The 21698-nt window shown below is 38.2% G+C and overlaps 2 protein-coding genes across 2 annotated transcripts in view; one reads left to right on the top strand and one right to left on the bottom strand.

The window, feature by feature from the left end:
* LOC146002391 (phospholipase A2-like) overlaps nt 1–5000 on the bottom strand; it is a 34481-nt gene extending 29481 nt beyond the window's left edge. The window contains exon 1 of the mRNA XM_083140143.1: nt 4877–5000. Within this exon, the coding sequence (XP_082996269.1) occupies nt 4877–4881 (5 nt within the window). The 5' untranslated portion in view covers nt 4882–5000. The remainder of the gene's footprint in view (nt 1–4876) is intronic.
* A 14276-nt stretch (nt 5001–19276) lies between these two features.
* Nucleotides 19277–21142, top strand: LOC146002654 (uncharacterized). Its single transcript, XM_083140617.1, has one exon. It carries the CDS (start codon nt 19277–19279, stop codon nt 21140–21142), a length of 1866 nt encoding a protein of 621 aa, XP_082996743.1.
* The last annotated feature ends 556 nt before the right edge of the window (nt 21143–21698 follow it).

A 21698-nucleotide genomic window follows, 5' to 3' on the forward strand; every position in this document is an offset into this window, starting at 1 on the left:
TACTAAATTTATCTCCTGGCGGTGGTCAGTCGGTAGGCTCCAGCCAGGAATTTCAAGGTTTATCCTATGTTTCATCTTTCGTTTGGTAGACCTGAATTCCAAAGCGATGTGCACGGCTCGGAAGAGGGGTGGATATCCCAGAAGCGGGAAGATAAGCTTCTAGGAGGAGAATTCCTTCCTATTGCTGACAGTTTGCAATTGTCAGTTGTGTGCTGTGAAGTGTCTCTTGTTTCTGTAGTTTGTTCCTCATGGTGTTCCTCTGTGACCTTATAACTTCCCCCTTCTGTAAGCAGAACCCAATAGTTTTTTCCTTTGCTATAATATCGGATTAAGCTGAAAAAGGACGTACTGCAATATTCCAGTGTTTTTACGAAATAATTCAACGATACTGGTAGTATGAACGAAACTGAAGACGAGAGCTAGCAAATGCGCATATGAATGGAAAACAATGTAATTGTTTCCACGTGATTTAATTTATCTCAGTTCCTGATAATTTAAAAATGGAAGTAAAAATATTTCCTCTTAGAATTCGCTTATTTATGATTATTCATCATTTCTGGACATTTTGAAAAAAGTAATATATTTTGGTAAGTGCTATTCGTTTAAGATTTTAATGAGAACCCATTTTCTTGCAATAACAGATCCGACACATCTCACCATTATTATTGTAGAACAGTGAATTCCAACACTCAAGTGGCAAACGAAAGAATCAGGAAGACCCTAACGATCATTCTCGTTTGTTTATGTAATCGTCTCAGAGAGAACTGAAGGGGTAAGTTTAAAATTCCATTTTCACCTTCATTGATAACGCACAATTATAGGCTACTACATTATATTTTTTATCATTTTCTGGTTCATAAACACTTGAAATTGTACAACATCTTTTTCTCTCTGACACGCCCTTCTTAGAATATATTCTACGTGAGTGATATATCTCTCTCTTTCTATACAGTTTCTAGAATCCTCCCCACTCCAATGGACATTCCTTAAGAACAACAATGATGATAAATACAAATGTTTAAATTGCAGTAGCTCTGTCAACTTCCGTGGCGGAGTGGTTAGCACAACGCACTACATGTCAGGAGTCCCGGATTCTAGATCGTTTCGGACATGTATGTTTGTGTTTGTTCCAATGAAAATAGGAGAAAACAGAAAATTGACATACGTGAAAACTGAGAAAATGTTAATAACGGGTGATACTATCGCATAGGGGCATTCCTTAAAAAAAAAAAAGGTCGTTTGGGTGCCTGACTACCATGCGAGAGATCCCGGGTTCGATCCTCGGTGGGGGAGAACCGAGATTTTGTTTCCACCTGTTGAAGCGGCTCCAGCGCCCACCCAGCGTCGTATAAAGTGGGTATCTGGAGGAAACTCTGGTGGGTAATGGATTCCAGGGAAGTGGTGCTCATCACATCACCCTCACCTTCGTCCATGATCAAGAAAGTGTGGGGCTCTAACTCCACACCCCCTATACGCCATCATGGCTTCGCACAAAGCACAGGAGAGCACTTTATTTTGTAATAAATATACGAAGACTTATAGGGAAAGACATGTTACTCTTCACAAATTACAATTAATGATCGATTTGTGTAATTTGGTTGCAAGAACATTTTCAGCAGAAAGTAACTGTAAAATTAACTTACAGTTACTTTTGAATCACGAGTAACTGTAACTGAGTTAATTTTTAAAATGAGTAACTGTAACTGTTACTTTTTTAAAGCAAGTAACTCTAACTATAACTAGTTACCATTTTAAAAGTAACTTTCCGAACACTGGTTTCAAGCACTTCATTACAATTGAGAAGTTCGAGCAGACAGCAGTTTACTGTAGCTATAAGTTAGATCGCGTCACGGGTTGTATTGTTTTATGCGTGTTCTGTTATTTGTAGAGCAGTGAAGACGCATGGCCAAGAAGCGTGTATGTAGTTTCAATACGGACCTGATGGGGCCTCCCCGCGCAGTGGTAGCGTCTTCGCCTTGTAATCAAGGGGTCCCGGGGAGGCACATAGTGGTTGGGATCCCACTTTAAGCTGTAGGTCCAGTCCCGATTAGCCCTACTGTGCATAAAGTGGACTTTAAAAACAAACTCAAATACGGACCAAATAAATTCCTGCATCTTGATACAAACTCAAAAGTCAAATCTCTCGTTGTGTGTTATACCGCGTTTGTTACAACCTGTCCCGGTTCGCGCGCTAGCTGGTCGCTGGCTTTTCTCCGTGCTGGGGAAAGTCAAAGCCAGGCAGCCAATTAAAATACGCAACGTCGCAACAGCGTCTACGTAAGCGCCCCTCTACTGGCTTCCATTCGCTCTTCGCTGCCCAGCAGACGATTTTTTTCCTCGTTTCTCATTGGCACCGAAACTGTCGAGCGATCGCTAGCGCGGGAAACGGGACAGGTTCTAACAAACGCGATATAGATATATAGGGAATGAACGGTTGGTGAAGAATAAAGTTGTTCTCAAGAAGATTGGTTCATCTGACAAATGCTTCTGGCATTCCTCAATTTCAGCGTAGGACTAACACCAAAAGTTGATCAGAAAGGGCCAGAAACACAATGTCATACCGAGAACGGGAGATTATATCTCAGTTATAGTTTATGATGTATCATTTATGTAATCCATACTTCAATAAATAATAATATGTTAATAACAACAATACTTTTGTAATTAGACCTAACCAATTTTTCAGGAGAGGTGTAAACTGACCTCTTTGGGATGTCGCGTTTTTGGGTCAAAATATTATGATCACCCTATTCATAAGGTAACATGCCTGAGAGACGGATAGTGTAGTTGAAAGGATATTTTGTGACATGTAGTTAGTTGGCAGGATCATTTCACTGTAATGTCACGACACTAAAAAATGAAATTTGGCTTTATGAAAGCAACGCGGGACTTGAATTTACGTCTGTTTGGGTGGATGATGGGGGATTTGTGTACTATAATGGCAAATGTGTGTGCGCGCGTGCCCCACACGCACGTAATCTGTTCCACGATTTGGTTAAATTCGAAAGTTGACGTGTTGACTTTGTTACAAAGACTTATTGCCAGCATAACAATTAATATAGGGAAACCATAACAGGAAACAAGACATAAAAGCAACATCTGAGGAATGAAGTCGACTTTTGTAGTGTAATGGTCAACGTAATACAGTGTTGCCAACCACTTTTCGGCAATGTCCCTACAGACGTAGTCAAAATGTCCCCTACAACTGACCAAATGTCCCTACGCCAAGTAAAGTGACTAAAAAAATCCTTCATGCAACACAGAAGATAAAATATACACACTTACTTACCAAATCTTTCTGCTCTTTGCTTCCACAATTTATGAATATTGTTGAGTCGTTTACTGTTGATTATGTTATTTGAAGTCATACATGCTGCTGCTGTAAAAAGATAGATGGTTGATGATGCTGTATTTCTTGCAGTCTTCTTCACGTGATTAAAGGGAAGAATTTATCACTAGCAAAGAATTTAACATTTCTGGTCCCATTTTATTTCTCTTTTTTGTTGTTTTTGTATCACTTAACATTGGAAATATCCTTTCCGTTTCCGCGTTAGAATGTGGTAATATTAGCACTTTTCTGCGAGAGTGGAAATGATTTCAAGAAAGAACTTGCCTTCAAAGTTCTTGGTAACCAATAACATGTTCCAAAATTCTGATGGAGATTTGTTAGTTAGTTCTTTTTTCCCCTCCTCGCTAAAGTATACATACACAAAGGGAAACTGAGCGCGATGAAAGGGCAAGTGGCCAGTGAGTAAGCTTTGCACCTTTGCACAATAAAATGTTATTTTCCAGCATTGAAAAAAGTCCCTACGTTTTCCCTCATTTGGCAAAATCTGTCCCTACGCGGGCAAAATGTAGTGAAAAATCCCTATGCGTAGGGACATGTCCCTACGGTTGGAATCACTGACGTAATGAGTCACAAACTCAGAGTTCCCAGGTTCTAACTCTCGTCAGAGATGGATGAATTGTTGTAATTGTCATATCATAATTACATCATTCTTTCTCACGCGATTAACGTAAGATGTAGAAGAGCGATGTAAAATAACAAACAAAAAACCAATATAGTTTTGTTGCCTCATTGGTCGGTTCACAATCTCACATTCGAAGGTTCCAATGTTGGGATGTGGATATTCCTTTGGGAGTGTCCTTGCACCAATTTCATCCACACCAATCATAATTCATCTTCGACGTTGCAATTATACAAGAGTGGCAGAGAGAACTAACTAACTCTCTAGCCTTCTTAAACCCGAAGGTTTGTCCCTAACCTGGGCAAGATCAATTCAATCTTTTCCATCCTTACCGATTTTCTTTCGGTCAATCTCAACGTTATCCCTCCATCTTCGTCTTGGCCTTCCTACAGGTCTCTTACCATTACGTTTCCCAAGAATCTCTTCTTTCCTCTCCCATTCGCGCCACATAATATCTAGACAGGAATATAAAAGTGGCAGAGAAAACCGAAGTAAAATTAGAAATATGCCAATACACAAACGAATGTATTTCTGGAGAGAGATATTTTAAAGCCTAGTTAAGGGAAATGGTAGTATTATATTATGTATATTATGGTAATATACACCATAATAATTAACAATATCAATAAAACTGTAAATTGCGAAGTTAGGACCTGATATTTTCATAAGTCCATAGAGTAATCGGCATGAAATAGCATAAAAATCACCACTAAGATTTTCGAACATGGCTTCAGGCGAGAAGAAGTGCCGGATTCACATTAATTCGCCCGTCATAAATCTGGCCCTGTTGATAATCCTACGCATAGATTACCACGTAAGCAACACAAAAAGACCTCACTGATCCGTTGGGGGTAAAAACGAACACACTGCCAACATCCAAGAACGAACACTAGACATAAACTACATACCTCATATTTACTGTTTGCGCTTAAGTAGCAGTTAACAATGTTTCAGCACTTTTCACTCCTAATGACACGCAGCGGTACTAAATTTCTGTTTGCGCGCAGTAACCGTGTCTTGTTTCCATTGATCTACTTCGGGAAAGTGGCTATGCAATTGTCCTGCTCACCGTGACATTGTAGATAAAGATTAATTATTGTCGAATGCTTCCATATCAGTGCAAGCTGGCAGAAAAACAAGCATTCTGACCGCAAAGAAAAGAAATAATTTTTTAAAAAATCATGAATGACAATGATACTAAAATGCCAATATGTACAATTCACGTGAGAATAATGCATTTTGATTCGGTAAAACAACACAATACTATATTTTCCTCAAGTTGGCACGTTGAAGTCTACATATATAATATTTTATTGTAAGGCAAACAACTTTTCTTTAGGTTTGTGATTTTAATATGGTACTAGATTACGTAAGTGTTGGACTCAAGTTTGTCCTGGTTGTTATACTTTTCGTAGAAATATATATTATTTTTGTTGTTAATTACATAATAATGGCGATGTTTCTGTTTGACCTTGTTACTCTAACGGCAATGCAAAATTTAGTTGCGGGTACAATTTAAAAAATAACATTAAATTTGTATTTTCATTTTTTTTATTTAGTGTTGCTTTTCGGCCACTTTTGCTGTTGGAGTTTTGTTTAAAGTTCATTCTTATGCACGGATAGGCTAATCAGGACTGGACCTACAGTTTAAAGTGGGATCCGAACAATTGTGTGCATTTACTGCGTCTCGAACATGTCAATTTTTGACAAATCGCGGTAATGGAGATGAGTCATGATTAGATAAGGGACACTCACAAAGAGCACTCATTACCATGCAATTTCGGTGCCAAGTCCGAAAAATAAACAAATACAATTATATTACAAAAATAAGAAAAATACTTAGAGATGAAATTTTGAACTTCTAGTTTAAAATACATAAAAAATCCTTAAACACACTTGGACCTACGTAGAAATTTAATCGACCAGAACAGGCACGTATCTAGAAATACATTTTGGGGGAGGGTCCGACTGTCTCAATAATAATAATAATAACAATAACAGTAATTTAATTGTAATAATTAAATTAAAATAATATTAATTACATACGTAAATTAATTAATATTGTATTATTATTACATGAATAAGTAAAAATATGGTAAAATAATAGATATATAACAGCATGTATTCATTGTCTAGCTTACGTGTAGTTAAGATCGCCAAAATATGTACAAAAATTACTTCCCTGGCAAAAAATTGATGTTAAATAGATAATGAATTGAATTTTTATTGAATAACAAAGAAAGGAGTTAGATTCAGTTGACGAAAAGTAAAGTTTCTGATTAATATGTTGTGCATATTATCATAAGCAGTAGTACAGCGCCTTGAATAACGTAGTGTGGAAAACGGCACAGTTCTGCGCGCTTCGGCTGATCCGCTACAGGCGCTGGTGTTGAACCCGGTGCTTGGTAATCGTCTTCTTATAATGGAAGTAAATGGAGTTTTCGCTGCAACGTCTGATTCTCTTACATGAAGTATTTCTATGAATGTGATAATTGCTATGATATTTGGTACAGTGGTCGCGAAGATATTAACGAACATTCTAGACAGTCGACCACGTCCTGTTATCGTACTACTTTCGTTAATAATACGGGAGAAAAAATACGCGTCGAATGCTCTTGGCAACTAAATTTTTGTGTATGAATTAGGTTCATTATTATTATCATCATCATCATTTCTTTTAAAGATATACACACTGAAGCATTTGTATTTTTTATATTTACTGTCTCTTTTCTTCAGCTTTAAACTAATCGCGGCGATGATGATAATGATGATTGCATGAAACGACAAGGAGAACCCCACAAAACTTTCTTAGTGCCATCGACATGAGTGTAAGGAAACTTTCAAACCAATGGGACAAGCGACACGGGATGTTCACACTGTCACACTAGTGACACACACTTCCAGACTGTAAAATAGCATTCATTGCACATGAGGGTCCAAACAGCAAACGATACGTTCATATGGTGTATTCGCGTGCTACTTGTTACTTCGGTCGGAAAGCTCCTTAAAGGAAGGGTGCTCAGACCGAAGCGACGCGCTACAGGGGAAGTTCCCAACTAAGTGACAAGCGACATGGTGCCTTCAGTCTATTGGCAAGCGTTCGCTTCTAATTGTGCGAACAACAGATAGGCGACATGAAAAACCGCACATTACAACAACAGATCTAGGTGACACGATAAGTCACACGTGTCGCTTTGTCGCTTGTGCGTCGTTCAAACTGGGCCATTTCCTCAATAGCTTGCAACATGTTGCCGTGGTTTGTTGTTCGCGCATACGCGATGCAATGAGTGTCTTGCTTTAGGGAGATTGCGCACCAAAGCGACAAGGGGCACACGACACTTGTCGCTTGAGGATTTCACCAACTGAACGCTGGCCTGTGCTTCCCGTCATGCCGCTACGATGTGAAATGTTGCTCTTGATTGGCTCGTTTCCAAGCAACATGTGTCGCTTCGGTGTGAAAGTTGCCTTGGACCGAAGGACCCGTGTCGCTTTGGTGTGAAATCCTCGTATCGTTTGTCGCGTGTCGCTTTGGTGTAAAATCTCCTTGAGGAAACGGTGCAGTCAGAGCTTGTGTCCCTACGGTTCGAAAGGCTATATTGATTACGGACTGCTCGCTTCCAAGCGACACTTGTGGTTTGTCGCCTCGGTATGAAATATCTCTCAGGATACTATTTATATTCTAATAACATAGAAAAATAAAACTCTAGTACACAATCCAACACCTGACGTCCGGAATCACTTTGCGATGTTTCTGCTTGTGTTACGCATGCTATTTATTTATTAATTTTATTTTACTTTTCTTTCCAAATTAATGTCATTTCGTGACTGCAAATCAGTCCACAAATATAACTATTTCCATCAATTCACGTACCGCCTTTCAAGACAAACAAATCTACATAATATATATTCCAAAAACTAACAAAGCCGCATTACTTTCATAAGAAAATTAGCACCGACATTGATCGCACTGCCATCTATGTTTCTCATCCGTCTGGGGAACCAGTTTCTTGGGTCGTTTTCCACACTACGTTATTCAAGACGCTGTAGCAGTAGTGTGAATAAATCTTTGGAACTGTCCTTAAAAATCGTATGATCCCAATTTCTCGCCTTTCAATAAGTTCGGCTGTAATAAATAACCATCGATTACATAAGAAATACTAAAAAGTAGATTTTGATTCCTTAATTTAAGTACTTGGTAAGTCTCTCGGCGGGGGGGGGGGGGTCCTGACCCCCTGAACCCCCCTAAACACGTCCTTGACCAGAACTCAAACCAGTGTCTCTGACATGGAGTGACATTACAGTACCAACTGAGCTACCGAAACAACCCTGACTTTGCCTGATTTTTCGCTGCGTCTGTCTCTGTCAGTGAGCCTGGACTTTTAGCTTAAATTTCTACACAGTAAATCTCCTTTTGTGCTAAATTATAATATACGTGAAGCTCCACCCTCTGAGATAGTTGGGATTGCCTGAAAGGCAACAGATTCCATTGTCCCCTGACAAAGAAAACTTCACCAGGAAACAGCGCAAGCGAAAAATCAAGCAAGGTTAGTACTGGCTCGATAACTCGGTTGGTATAGCCACGACAGTATCCCAGAGACACGGTTTCGCCTTCTCGTAGAGTCTGCATTGTCTCTTAAATTTATTCGTAGATCAATCTCCTGTGCGCGTCGAATTACAAGTTAATGCTCTTGTACTTGCTTTCAAACGCAGATAACTAATTCGAGATCGGACTACAGTTTAAACGTAGAACATTTTTTTTTGCTTTAGATGCCCATGTCGCTTGTCGCTTCGGTGTGAAATCTCCGTGTCGCTTGTAGCCTGCCGCGTCGGTCTGAAATATCCCTAAGACAGCTGGGGTATGTTGCACAACGCTTAAATACGGACTCGCAAAACAAATCATTGTAGCATGAATTGCATGTATCTTTCATGGCCGTGTGCACGAACGAAGATCAAATTTTAAACTCGGATCGGGAAAGGATCACAGGAAAATTCCATTGCACGAAGACGGTTCAACACTTGATCGTTATCTAGGAACATCAAAACGAGTTTATCTTCTGATCGCCCATTCGCGACCGTTTTGGTGTCTGATCCTGGTTCACGATACTGACGCTTCGACTGCAGGCAGTTGTTTTCTTAATATAAAAACAGCGGAAAGTGATATCGAGGGCGTGCAAACGTTAGAGATGTTGGATGTACAATGCTGATAATTCGAGAACTATGTAAACTAAAAACTGCCAAAATAATAATAATAATTTGTGGTTCTGTGGTGCAAAGTCGAAATGTTTATAAATACTGTACTTTCTATCCCAGAACACAAAACATATATAAATGTCATATGTTACGTGCAAGGTAAATTATAACACAGCAATGTTTACGATATTGCTACATGGTGTTGGAAATGTGATTGTATAAATTTACGAAAATACATGTTACTGGCTATTTACGCGACACGACAATATAAATACATAAGAATTAAGAAATGAAAAATTCAAATACTTACCACAGTACAGTAATAATAGCAATAATATATATATATATATATATCTTTATTTCAGCGGGCGAGGTTCAGCATACGCTGTTCTCTCAAAATCGAATGCATTTGGTAAGGCATTAAAGTCCCGTAGAAGAAGGTTCCATGCTTTCTCCTTCTCTTTTGTGTTGTACCGTCAGTTCTTTTTTAATATATTATTTTTTTACACTCCACTACATCCTTGTACATATTGACAAGGTTGATTAGTACATCTCTCAGATTCATTGAAGTTTGCAGCCCGAATTATTTTCTTCTCCTACATGTTGATACTTTAACACATCACATTACTCTATTGGGTTCTTGATTGTCATTTGTTTTAGTCAACCAACCATCAGGTATAGCCTTACAAATTAATCTCGGATCAGTTGAACGGAATCTCCTGAACGTCGTTTTTCGTTGGTGCAATGCAAATCTTTAAACCAAGTTTATTTAGAGTGGATTAGAATTGATCTCGTTCATCTGAACTTCGAAATAATTGGCGTTGGTGCACGCGGCCATCAGTCCGGAGAAATTGATCCTTATAGTTCTGATAATTTCGCAGATAATTTACATGTCATGTAATTTTTTTTTATTGTTGTCTTCTTTGAATAAACGGACTTACCGATCGTGGTGATTTTTCTGTATTAAACTAATATATTGCCGGTCTGCCATTCCGCAAATTTTCATCTTTGTATCTACAGAAGCTGTCGAGATGTCGATGAATTTTTTGACAAGTTTCCTTGTTCATTTCCGCCCTTGGCAACAGCCCCTTACAGCGATCCGACTATATTAGTACATTTCCTGATTAACAGGTGGCGTTGTGGAGCAAGTGCTTGAAAATTGTCAGTAAGAGGAGTCATGGTCCGATTATGCTTCGCGAGATTGTTATCATTTACACTTTTTTTTGTGAAATTACGTAGTGCAAATTAAACGTAACGTGTTCGTTAAACTATGCTGTTTGTTAGTTGAGTACGTGAAACTTGAGAAACTACAGTGCAAGTGATTTAGGTATACCGTGATTTATATCCGATAGTTGAGAGGTTTGACATGTTTCTGCAGTGACGGGCAGAGGTGGACAGGAACCTATAAGGTATGTTCTGTTACTAATTGTGCATGCTTGAAGTAAAAAAATACCAATTTTGTAAACTGAACACAAATGAACATCGTAATACGATAGCAATTAGATAAGATATGCGTTAAGAATGCATTCCGGAAGTGGATAGAATGGCTTTAAATGTGTTCGGTGTGTAATGAAAACACATTTCGATTTCAAGCCCTTTGATCGTTCAAAATTTAATGGCGGCCTGCTTGTGAGATTACGAAGAGAAGATGACAGCTTTATCAATACTCCAGAGACACGGCGTATGCATGTGAGAAGAAAAATAGTGCACATTGTTGACGTATTTTTCACAATACTTGTACAAATTTGAAGGTATGATGAGCCAAGGATTTTTTTAATGATCCATGCTACTCTCCTGAACTAAATTAGGTCACGTCAGATGTTAAGTTGGTGATGCGATAAAAGTGTTGTGATCGTACCAAACCTGTTTTGAATCGCAACATTTTTTCAGACTGAACTGCAGGTCACATTTGTGTAACTGTAAAATGACGAACAATATGCGATTATTTACATTTCAGTCAGTGTATATTTACTGTTACAGTGCACAATGATTCAGAATGGCAAAAAAAAGTAGGCAAACGTAAGAAAGTTTTACTTTTCGGTAAGGGGATATAACGTTAGCAGTTCGATAAACAACAAAATTGGCAGGAAACTGCCGTCTTTATAAATCGATTATTTGTTCTTGTTTTCGGGCCGCAAAATGGTCGTTTCTGAGACTTGTAGCAATTATGTTCTATATAATTGTGCTAAACAGACTCATAATTGTCCACTAATGTACAGAAAAAGAACCCACATTTAAATTAAAATAAAATATTAGGTTTTTATTTTAGACTTGAAAACACAAAAGTTATCTTGTTAACAAGAATTCTAAAGCAAAGGATACTTTAAAGTATTGTGAAACCAACACGGGAGAAATGTTTTTTCTACAATTCGCTGCTTTTAGCTAATTTAGCTCATTTGTGAACGCGTGCTTGATGTTAATGGATCATCTTGCAGCCTCTGTATCAAACGTGATCACTTGTGTGCTATGTAATGAGAGTTCTCCGATTTCGCTATTATCTGATGCTAATTAGTAAATTACTTACAGCAGTAGTGCGTGCAGTGCAACCGTGATTTATCCACACACCCCCAACAAACCCCTAACCCCTCCCCCAAATGTCATCAACACTCTCCATAAAAGTTTTCACAAACATCTAATATTTGGTCATTTTGGTTCTGAATGGACTCTTACACCCTCCTAAATACGAACCTATCTCTCCTAGTGTCTTTTCTTGTGTGAGTAAAAAAATGGCGGCGCGTTATGGAATTCCACAAAACGTCTTTCGTGAAAAATGCGATGAAGATAGGAATTATAGAATTAAGCGTTTGTTTCCATTCGTATTAGATGCTATAAATATTAATTATTTCTCTGAAAATTGTGTTAAGAACATTTGTGTCGATGCGCCACGGTTAGCAGCAAAGTACAACGAAAATAAAAAAAAGAAAATCGCCGAATAGAAGATAAATTTATTTGATGTGTTTGTAGTTGCTCTGAAAAGCAAAGAGTGCGTCATAGTGTCATTTTTTTAAAAAAGGGAAAAAAACAGGGGCGTACCATACAGACCTATAAGGCCCGCAATGCTCTGGTGGTAACCCGAAGAAAGTACAAATTATTTACGTATTTATCATGTGCAATATTTACGTAAATTTTCACGATAATCTTGCTTGCACATTTTTATCCAATTAATCTTGTGTTGAATAAAAAGTACGTTTTCTTGCTTAACCTTGTCCCGATTTTAATCTGTTAGCAAGAAAGCACTCACAGTTGCTCCCGAAGTGCCACGAAGTGTTACGCATTTAAATGCTCGCTATTTTCAATTCATGGATGACATGTTATTTAGTAAATATTTCAAGGTTCTTGTTCCGAACTATTTCTCTACACCTTTAGATGCAGCGATTTATCTCCGTAACGAGTACACATTTCCAAACGACCGCTCTCCCTATAAATAAAAAAAATTGTGGTCCAATGTGGGGGGTGGGTCGAGTTGGTTGCTACGAAAGGCTGGTAACTGCAGTCGCTCCCTCCTCCACGCAATCCCGTTTCTTCTATTATGTTCATTGGTGACGCTGTCTCGCGCCACTACTTGCGCAAAGATTTGTTTTCGTTCGTCTGCTCCAGAGATAACTGGGACAGGGTGTAGGCAATGTTTCTAGAGCAGAGTATGCTTCGGTTCTTCAAAGTAGGTCTACAACGGTCTTCCTCACTAAAAATCCAACTCTCCATGAGGGATCGAAATCGTCACTATTCATACAAGAAACGAGAGTGAAAAATTAGTGGGGAACCTAGTAAAATTTAGCGCATTAATAGTATTCAATCATGACTATACTAGAAACATATAGTTGTGGCTTCTAATCATGATTTTTTACTATGTGTCCTTCTATCGTCATTAGAATCAGTCGGTGTGTCTAAATGAAATATGTCAATGCAATGTGCGACATAAAATTTCATTCCAAAGCAAATTTTAAAGTCAATGAAGATCTCTGAGGAGACAATGATAAGAGTAATTCACGTGACGATAATACAGCGTGAGCACAAAAACACTCCCTGGTTTCAAGATGTCATAAAATTAATAGTTACTTGAATATTTTGATAAAATTGATATCCAAAGCTCAGTTAACTCAAAATATTTTAATATCTTTTTTTTTTTTTTCAGAATCGCTAGTTGTGAATTCGATAGCTAGAGGGCAGTAACATCGAGAATGGCGTTCACTCCGAAGCAAAGAAGCTGGTGCGTGTTATAATTTGCCAAAACAAGCAGTGTTGTGAGAGTGCAGCGTGCATTTAAACGGAAGTTTAATGTTGATCCACCTTCACACAAATCCATTCTGCAGTGGCATAAAACATTTGTTGAGAGACGATGCATTTGTGATCAAAGAAAAGAACATTCTGGCCGAAAATGCATCTCTGAGGAAATTGTGGAGCGTGTGCGAGAAGCCTTTGTACGCAGTCCCAGAAAATCAACACGTCAAGCCACCAGGCAGTTGCAGGTGCCACAAACTGCCGTAAGCAAGATTTTACGGAAGCGTTTGCGTTTTCACCCGTACCGGCTGCAATTGGTTCAAAAGTTATATCCACAAGACAAGGTAAAGCGACGTGAGTTTTGCGAGACTATCCACACTTTAATGGAGGACGATGAAACCTTTCTGACAAAGGTCATTTTTAGTGATGAGGCGACCTTCCACTTGAGTGGAAAAGTGAACAGGCATAATGTTAGGATCTGGGGAAGCGAGCATCCGCATGCCACTCTTGATGTGGAACGTGACTCACCCAAGGTGAATGTTTTTGTGCAGTGTCATAGCGTCGAGTGTACGGTCCGTTCTTCTTTGAGGGGCCAACAATCACAGGTGAAAGCTACTTAACAATGCTACGTGACTGGTTAATTCCACAACTTGCTGCAGAGAGAGGTGGCTACATTCTACAACAAGATGGAGCGCCACCACACTGGCATCAATCTGTACACAGCTTTCTGAATGACAACCTCCCACACCGTTGGATAGGACGAGCTGGACCCAATGATCAAAATCTATGCAAGTGGCCCTCACGATCACCGGACATGACAGTTTGTCACTTTTTCCTTTTGGGGTTCGTGAAGGACCAGGTCTATGTACCTCCACTACCCACAACCTTGAATCATCTTCAGGAACGCATCAGTACAGCTGTCAACTTCATCACACCGGATGCGCTTGAGAAGGTGTGGTTGGAGCTGAATTATCGTCTCGATGTTTCCCGCGTATCAGATGGCGCGCAGGGGTGCACGGCTTTGCGCCAATCACTCTGGAAAATGGTTTGGTTTTGCGCCAATAATTACCGGATCCTTATCTTTCCGTACATGGTTTTGCGCCACTACAGAAAATCGTAATTCAATGACTTAGGTTGGCAAGCATGATTTTCCGTCCCACTTAAACAGGCTGCGGACTGTCACCGAGATGGCGTGGTTAAAAATTATGCACCACCAACCATAAATATACAAAATTGCACTTGTCAAACTGCAGTCTCTTACAATGGAACCTTTGTGGCATGTGAGATCAATTTCACGTAATGCATGCGTGAAATTGCTTTGCGATTATATTGATCAATGTAAGATTCAATTTTGAGGTATTTTTCTCTTAAAACGCTCCTCTTACGAGCGGGTTTTTCGAGGCCATTTATTTTAAGGTAAGTGTCGGTATGGAGGTTAATCAATGCATGTACAAATTTGAAAATATCAGGATGGTTGGTGTAAAACATGGCATTCAGTTTACGTTGAGGTGAAACACAGGGAGGTAGACGAAAGCCACGATCAGTCGTTGCCCTTGAGAGACAGGATTGCCAACCTATACAATTCTTAGCTCGGCTAGACATTCAAGAGTGGCGGAAAACATTCTTGGCGCAAAAGATACTGTGGCACTAATATTTACAATTTGTTCATTGGCGCAAAACACGCGATTTTAGCGCAAATGCATTGCACCCGGCGCGCACATTGAGCATTTGTAATTTCAATGAACACCACGGAAACTTTATGAGTTTTTACAACTACTGTGAACATTTCTGTAGAATACTACTTTTGGTATTAAAGTTATACCCTTTCAAAACCAGGGAGTGTTTTTGTGCTCACGCTGTACATCACATTCGTTCTGTCTTAAAGAAGCTTATTCTAAAATAATATGACAAATATGCGGGTTGGGGATTGATCATGGAATGACTCATGTTATTTATCATAGGACAGAAGAATCAAACTGATGGATAATGGGAAAACCTGATGTTCACTGTAGTGTAATATGGGGTAAAGAGTACACCAGGCATTAAGTATATTGAAAGAAATGAGCTCTCATGTAAAAAAATCCCCATACTGAAGATTAAATTCGAAAATAATTTAATTTTATGCACTTTATGTAATAACATTGTCACAGGTGAACTATTATTCTGCAGGTTTCATGTGCAAATGAACGAAGTAACGTGTGTGTTATGACAACATATGGATGAATCTTATGTATAGCTTGCGTACAAAAATAACACTTGAATATACATCTATAACCAATTTTCATCAAAACAGACGCCATTGCAACCTTGTAGAAGTTGAATCGCATCAAGAATCGTATCTTAAATTAAATTAATGTTATGATAGATTGGTGCAATTTTATGTAAATCTTTTGTGTTCCACGAAAAGCACAACCATACGGCGAACACATATGTTCGCTTGATCTGCGTTATTATGTTAAAGTGGTTTCTGCTTAGAAGTTCTGTTTTACTTGCGTTTTTGTGATAATGTTAAGATATCTTCATAATCTCCAATTCGAGTGAGTAGGTAGTTGTTCCATAGTTGGGTTTGATGACAACGGAATTAGCACACAGAAATAAAGTTCAGGTTTTTGGAACAAAGTGTGAGTTGATAGATGTACAACCAAAAAATATAATAGTTATTTTGAATGAAGTCCGTAAGCGCGTTGCAAACTGCGAGTTTGAGTTTGGTATGTGTGGGATTCGAAGGGTGGTTAACGTTTCGGTTGAGAGTTACAAGAAACGAAATCATGCATTATATACTCTAATTAATAGTTACATACCAAATTAACTCTATCTGTTTCTTATTACTTACTAAGTCTCTCTTTTCTACCGTGCGGCGTATGGATTGAAGTTATACTTGCTGTTTTAGTTTTTTGACTCCTTTTCAATTTCATCTTCTATTTACACAGCTCTCTTCGCATATTCTTCCCAGTCTGCCTCGTAGTCTGGTGCCCTGCATTTTCACATCAGATTCTACTTTGATTTCCGTTTTTCCATCCATTCTACGTATTTGTACATCCGAATTATCTCTTCTTCTTCCGTCGAAATGAAAATAATCTCAACCTAGTTGTCTTAATGTCTCATCTTGTTTATTCTTCTATTTTACGTAAAAATGTCAGCTCTATTGTCTGTAGTTTACTTTGGTGTTTTGACGTCAAGCTCCATAACTCGAAGTTATGTAGAATCTTCAGTATATTGCTAATTTCGTTGATTTGGTAATTTATTTTTATTAAGGAAGGTTTGTTTAAGTCATTTAATGAATATCCCGTTGGTTATGTTCTACATTATATTTCACTATGTATTTTACCGTATTTCCGCAGTATTCCCTTCAGGTATTTTAAACTATTCTCATAATTTATAGCAAATATTTTGTTCTTTTTCTTCTCTTGGTGTCATCATAGTGTTAGCGTTATTATTATATACATCATATCGTATTCTAGAATTTTTATTCCAGCTCTTCACTTTATATTGAAGATTTTTCTTCGCATTTCTTAAACTTTTATTATCTGCATGTGCAAAGCGTGGAAAATACTTCGCTATTCGAAGTATGGTGTAGAAAATTATATTGCTACGCGTAATGCAGCATTGTAAGATATATTTTTCATGAGACAAGGAAATAGAAATTGAATTTCACATTTTGTATTGGTTCGTTATTTTACGTACTGTGCAGTCGCAACTTCTTTTTTGTCCGACATGTAAAGATTCTGGATATGTAAAACTTGGCAACATGGCATTTCTGAGTCACCAAACTGCAACCAACTTGAGATAACTCCTCCTCGCTAAAAATTTATAATCTCGAATGTTCCATAAAGTTAGATATGTAATTTATGCAAAATCATGCTGAAATTGTGGTGAAGAATGAAGAATGTTGGAATATATTTAAAAGTCATCAACTTGAAATTGAAAATAGATAAATTTAATGTGAGGTTTAAAATACTACGCCGGTTATGCTTCACCTGCATAAATTCAAATACAAAGAGATACATTTATTATGACTTAAACTACCTTACAAAATACAGGACAATGGCATTTCCGTAAAGCACATCTTTCCACAAGATGTGGCGAAAAAGAGTTGGGCATGGACAAGCGCTTGTTTGCGCGAACATGAATTAGGTTTGGTCAGTTGAAGAAAAATAAATTGTGTTCGATATACTTAAAATATTTTAAAATTTACGAAATATTTCTCAAAAACATTAAATACTTTAATATCAATAAGTAGTAGTTTCTAATTGATAGTACTACTTGATCTATACAGTGCCTTTCACGGTCAAATCGTCCGCAGAGCGGCGGCACAAGCGCACCCGGCAGCTAGAGCTCGTCTGTCGGCAAACTGGATGAAACAGCCGCGTAACTGGAAACGAAACTATGCAATGAAATAAGATCGTACAATTACATGGACAGTTACATTTAGAATAAACACGTACGTTGTTACAAGTGGCATTGGAAATGTTCTCCTCCTGCATCCACACAATTACGGTACCTTTTTTAGCAAATTTTATTAACACTTATCATCTTGCCTGACATTTTCTCTCAATTCTTCTAATGTATGGCTTCATGTTTAAAAGCTTGGTAGCTCACCACGCAGACGACTTAAAAATGTCTGTTTCTTGTGCAAGGCGCCGGGGGGATTTTTTAGGATTATGTTCCAATCGTGCTCTAACGTCGTCTACTTTCTCCTCAGTAAGCACAAGTTGCAACACCCTTCGCTTCTTATCAAAAACAAACCCCCTTTCCCTAAATTTGTTCACAAGTTTTCGAACACTGTCTATGTTTGGAACAGGAACATCTGGGAATTCTGCTGCGAAATGCCTAATAACTTCCTTCCCTAGGTGGCATCCATGATGGCGCAGTGGTAGCGCCTTTGCCTGTTAATTAAGGGGTCCCGGGTTCGATACCCGGTGGAGGCACAAGTGGAAGCACTTTAAGCTGTTGGTCCAGTCCTGATTAGCCTTACTGTGCATAAAGTGGACTTAAAACACCAAATTAACAACAAATTCCTTCCTTACAAGAATTCGTAATGACGTAAAAGTTGTACATAAAAAATCTTTGTTTTAAATTGTACGGATAGTGTGGCATTATTAGCCTGCTGAAAAGCACCAATATCTAATACGTAAAACAAAACAATCAAAAAAAAAAAAACACTTACAAATACCTTAACACTTCACAAGCACGTGCAAACTGGACACCAGCTAACTGGATACTGAAGCAGTGACGCGTCCAGTGCCAAGGTCAGCGTACAGCTGTGGATGTAAAGCCGGCAGACGCGCTTCCACCTGCCCGGCGCGCTGCCCGCCGTTCCGTGGACGACTCGACCGTGAAAGACACTGTATATGGTACAGTGGGATCCATGAGTATTACCGTGCAAATTGTCCATCACCATGTTCGTGCACTTTATTTGACCCAATAAGAACTTCAAGAATTAAAAGAAAACTCAAAACAAGCTGTTGACAACTTCTGCACCAGCATACATAAAAATTTATCGCTTAAAAACACATAGAATGTAAGAGAAAAGTCATTGATAATAGTCATGAACAATTTGCACGGTAATACTCATGGATCTCACTATACGATGATTTGAAATAATGTAGGCTTTCCTTTAAGAGGAAGTATTCCATGTTGTAGGCACGTTTATATTAAATTTGGTTAACGCACGTAATTCAATAAAATATTGATATCATGAATGTAATGTTAAATTTAACACAATAAAAATATATATACATAATCTATTTTAAACATTTTAACATAGATGATTCCCACTATAAATACAGAATATTTTGAATCACACTCATTTTTTTTAAATAATCTATGCGCCAAATACTTCAAATAAACTGCAATATTTTCGTTTCAGAATCAATTAATCAGATTCACTTTAATCTACAATGGCGTTTGGATTACTCAGATGGAGGTTTATAGAACTGTCACCTATCTTCATATGCGTACTTGCATGCTCAGTGAGTACCCATCTTCTTATCGATGTTCCTACTTCTACAGCGATTGAACGAAACTTCAATGCTTTGGATGTTGTGAAGAGTGTTTGTGAAACTCAACTCAACGTACAGCGTAGCGTTTCGATCATAGAGTGTTCTGAGGATCGACATACCATAATAGGAAGCCTCAATGGAATCTTTCAGCAAGATAATTTGTCTGTCATGATCCAGAGAATGAATTTTTCTGCCGATTGTAACGTTTCCTCTACGTCTTCTTACCAAGGTGGCAAGAAGAACTGTTTCTTATTGCTCGCAGACAACAACGAGATGCTCTCCAATCTTTTGGAAGGAGCCAAGCAACTCCCCTACTGGAACACGAGAGGAAAGTTCATAATTCTAATCAGGGATCAATTTCTTAGCCAGGAAGGTGTCAATCAAACCTTTTCCACCTTATGGAAGAAATTTATCCTGGACGTTGAATTGTTGGTTCAGAGCGGCAAATGTTCAACTGGAATGAATGATGATTGTCTCAGCTTCTGGTCTTACAACCCATTTAGGCAGGATATATTAATACATGAATATCATCAGATTGTTCGAAGAAATTCAGGTTTTTCTCTCTCTCTGAGTGAAAGGACGAGACAAGGCAATGGGTATCCTGTTTATATTAAAAACTCGCGTGGATTATTCACGAAAAGGTGCACTTTACGAAGATCTGGGTATAGGAGACCGCTAGTAGCAATAATAGAAAGTTTGAATTTTACTCCTATTGCATCGGATACACCTGATCAGCGAATTAAGAAGTTCAATGCCACAAACGTTACTTCCTGTGGTGCGGCTGCTCCACCACGACATGAAATTTATGGAAAGTTTCATTCATTGAGCCATAAAGCATTTCTATATGGTGATTTCCTCACAGTTCTGCTATATTCTCAGTTTGTTTTCCTAGTTCCCAAGTCGGAACGTATTCCCCAGTGGATGTGTTTGTTTCTTCCGTTTCGTTTGAGTCTGTGGCTAGCAGTTGTTGGAACGTTTATCTTATTTTTAATCTGTGTTCAGCTCACTCATCACTTTAATCTAGAAGCATCCGACAATGCAAGACTCAGTACAAGCTTTTTACAAATTCTGTCTATCTTCTTGAACGGTTCCTTTTTCAGAGAACCCAGAAACAAACATCTTCAAACTATATATCAACTTGCAATTCTTTTCTGTTTGATTGTTCGCACTTTGTACCAAGGTTTCTTGTTACACTTCATGGTATCCCCTGTATTTTATGATGAGATAGATACGGTAGACGACATCATTCGTTCTGGTTTGCCTGTAGCCACACATTCACGTTGGATTGATGAATTGAAGCTCTTTGACGATAAGAATTTAAGACATTTGTCCATCAGTGCAGAAGTTGTTAAAAGTGACGAAGAGATAATTGATCGTGTAGGTGTTGAGAGAGATGCTGTTTCTCTTATTTACCTTCGTGAGGCCACTACACTAAGTTCAGATTTCAGAACTGAAAGTGGCATCAGACTTACACACGTTGCAGAAGAGAGAATTGGTCTTTTCATGGCATCTTACATCGTTGCCAAGAATTTTCCTTACATTGAGAATTTCAGAGCTATTCTTGATACATTGATGGAGAGTGGCCTAGTTGATAACTGGCTTAAGATATATCACAAATATAAATATTTTCATGTATTCGAAGATGCTGATGTGGCAATAACTTTGTATGATCTAAGAGCTGCTTTTGTATTATTACTTACGGGATTATGTATGGCTCTTATAGTTCTTGGGGTGGAATTAGTTTATTTGAAATGTAAAGGCTAGAAATAAGTATATATTATTTGCACGTCCCGGTCTCTATAAAATGTATTGGTGGAACGTGTTGCAGGTGTTTCGATAAAATAACTTATCTTGGGGACCCTTAATTGCCCCGGAAAGCGAAATATTTCCGGGTCATTCCATGCCAAACCATCCTATGGTGGTTGCATGACCATTTTAGAAAATTTTCATTTTTAGTACATAAGTTTGTAAATGTTTCTAGATATCAAAACCAATGTTCAAAAAAATATTGTCTTTAGTTCTCCTGGGGCAGCCATTTTTCCAACATGGCGCATGGCTTTTTTTGCTCATTTAGCAGTTTACAGAAACCTTAATATCTCAAGAACCATTAAAGCTAGAGACCTGAAACAAAGTTCATTTTGTCAACTGAAGTATACTTTGTATGGCATTCAAGTATGCTTGGCAAAAAATTGCATGCTAAGTACGAAAATTATGGTGGAAATTCGGGTAACAATAGTTAAAAATTTGGAATTTTAAGCCTGATTTTTTAATGAAGGGGTTTGGAATTTTAAGCCCGATTTTTTAATGAAGGGGTTTAGTC

Source organism: Lepisma saccharinum, chromosome 18 (assembly GCF_977018435.1).
Source record: "Lepisma saccharinum chromosome 18, izLepSacc3.1, whole genome shotgun sequence".
Taxonomy (NCBI): Eukaryota; Metazoa; Arthropoda; class Insecta; order Zygentoma; family Lepismatidae; genus Lepisma; species Lepisma saccharinum.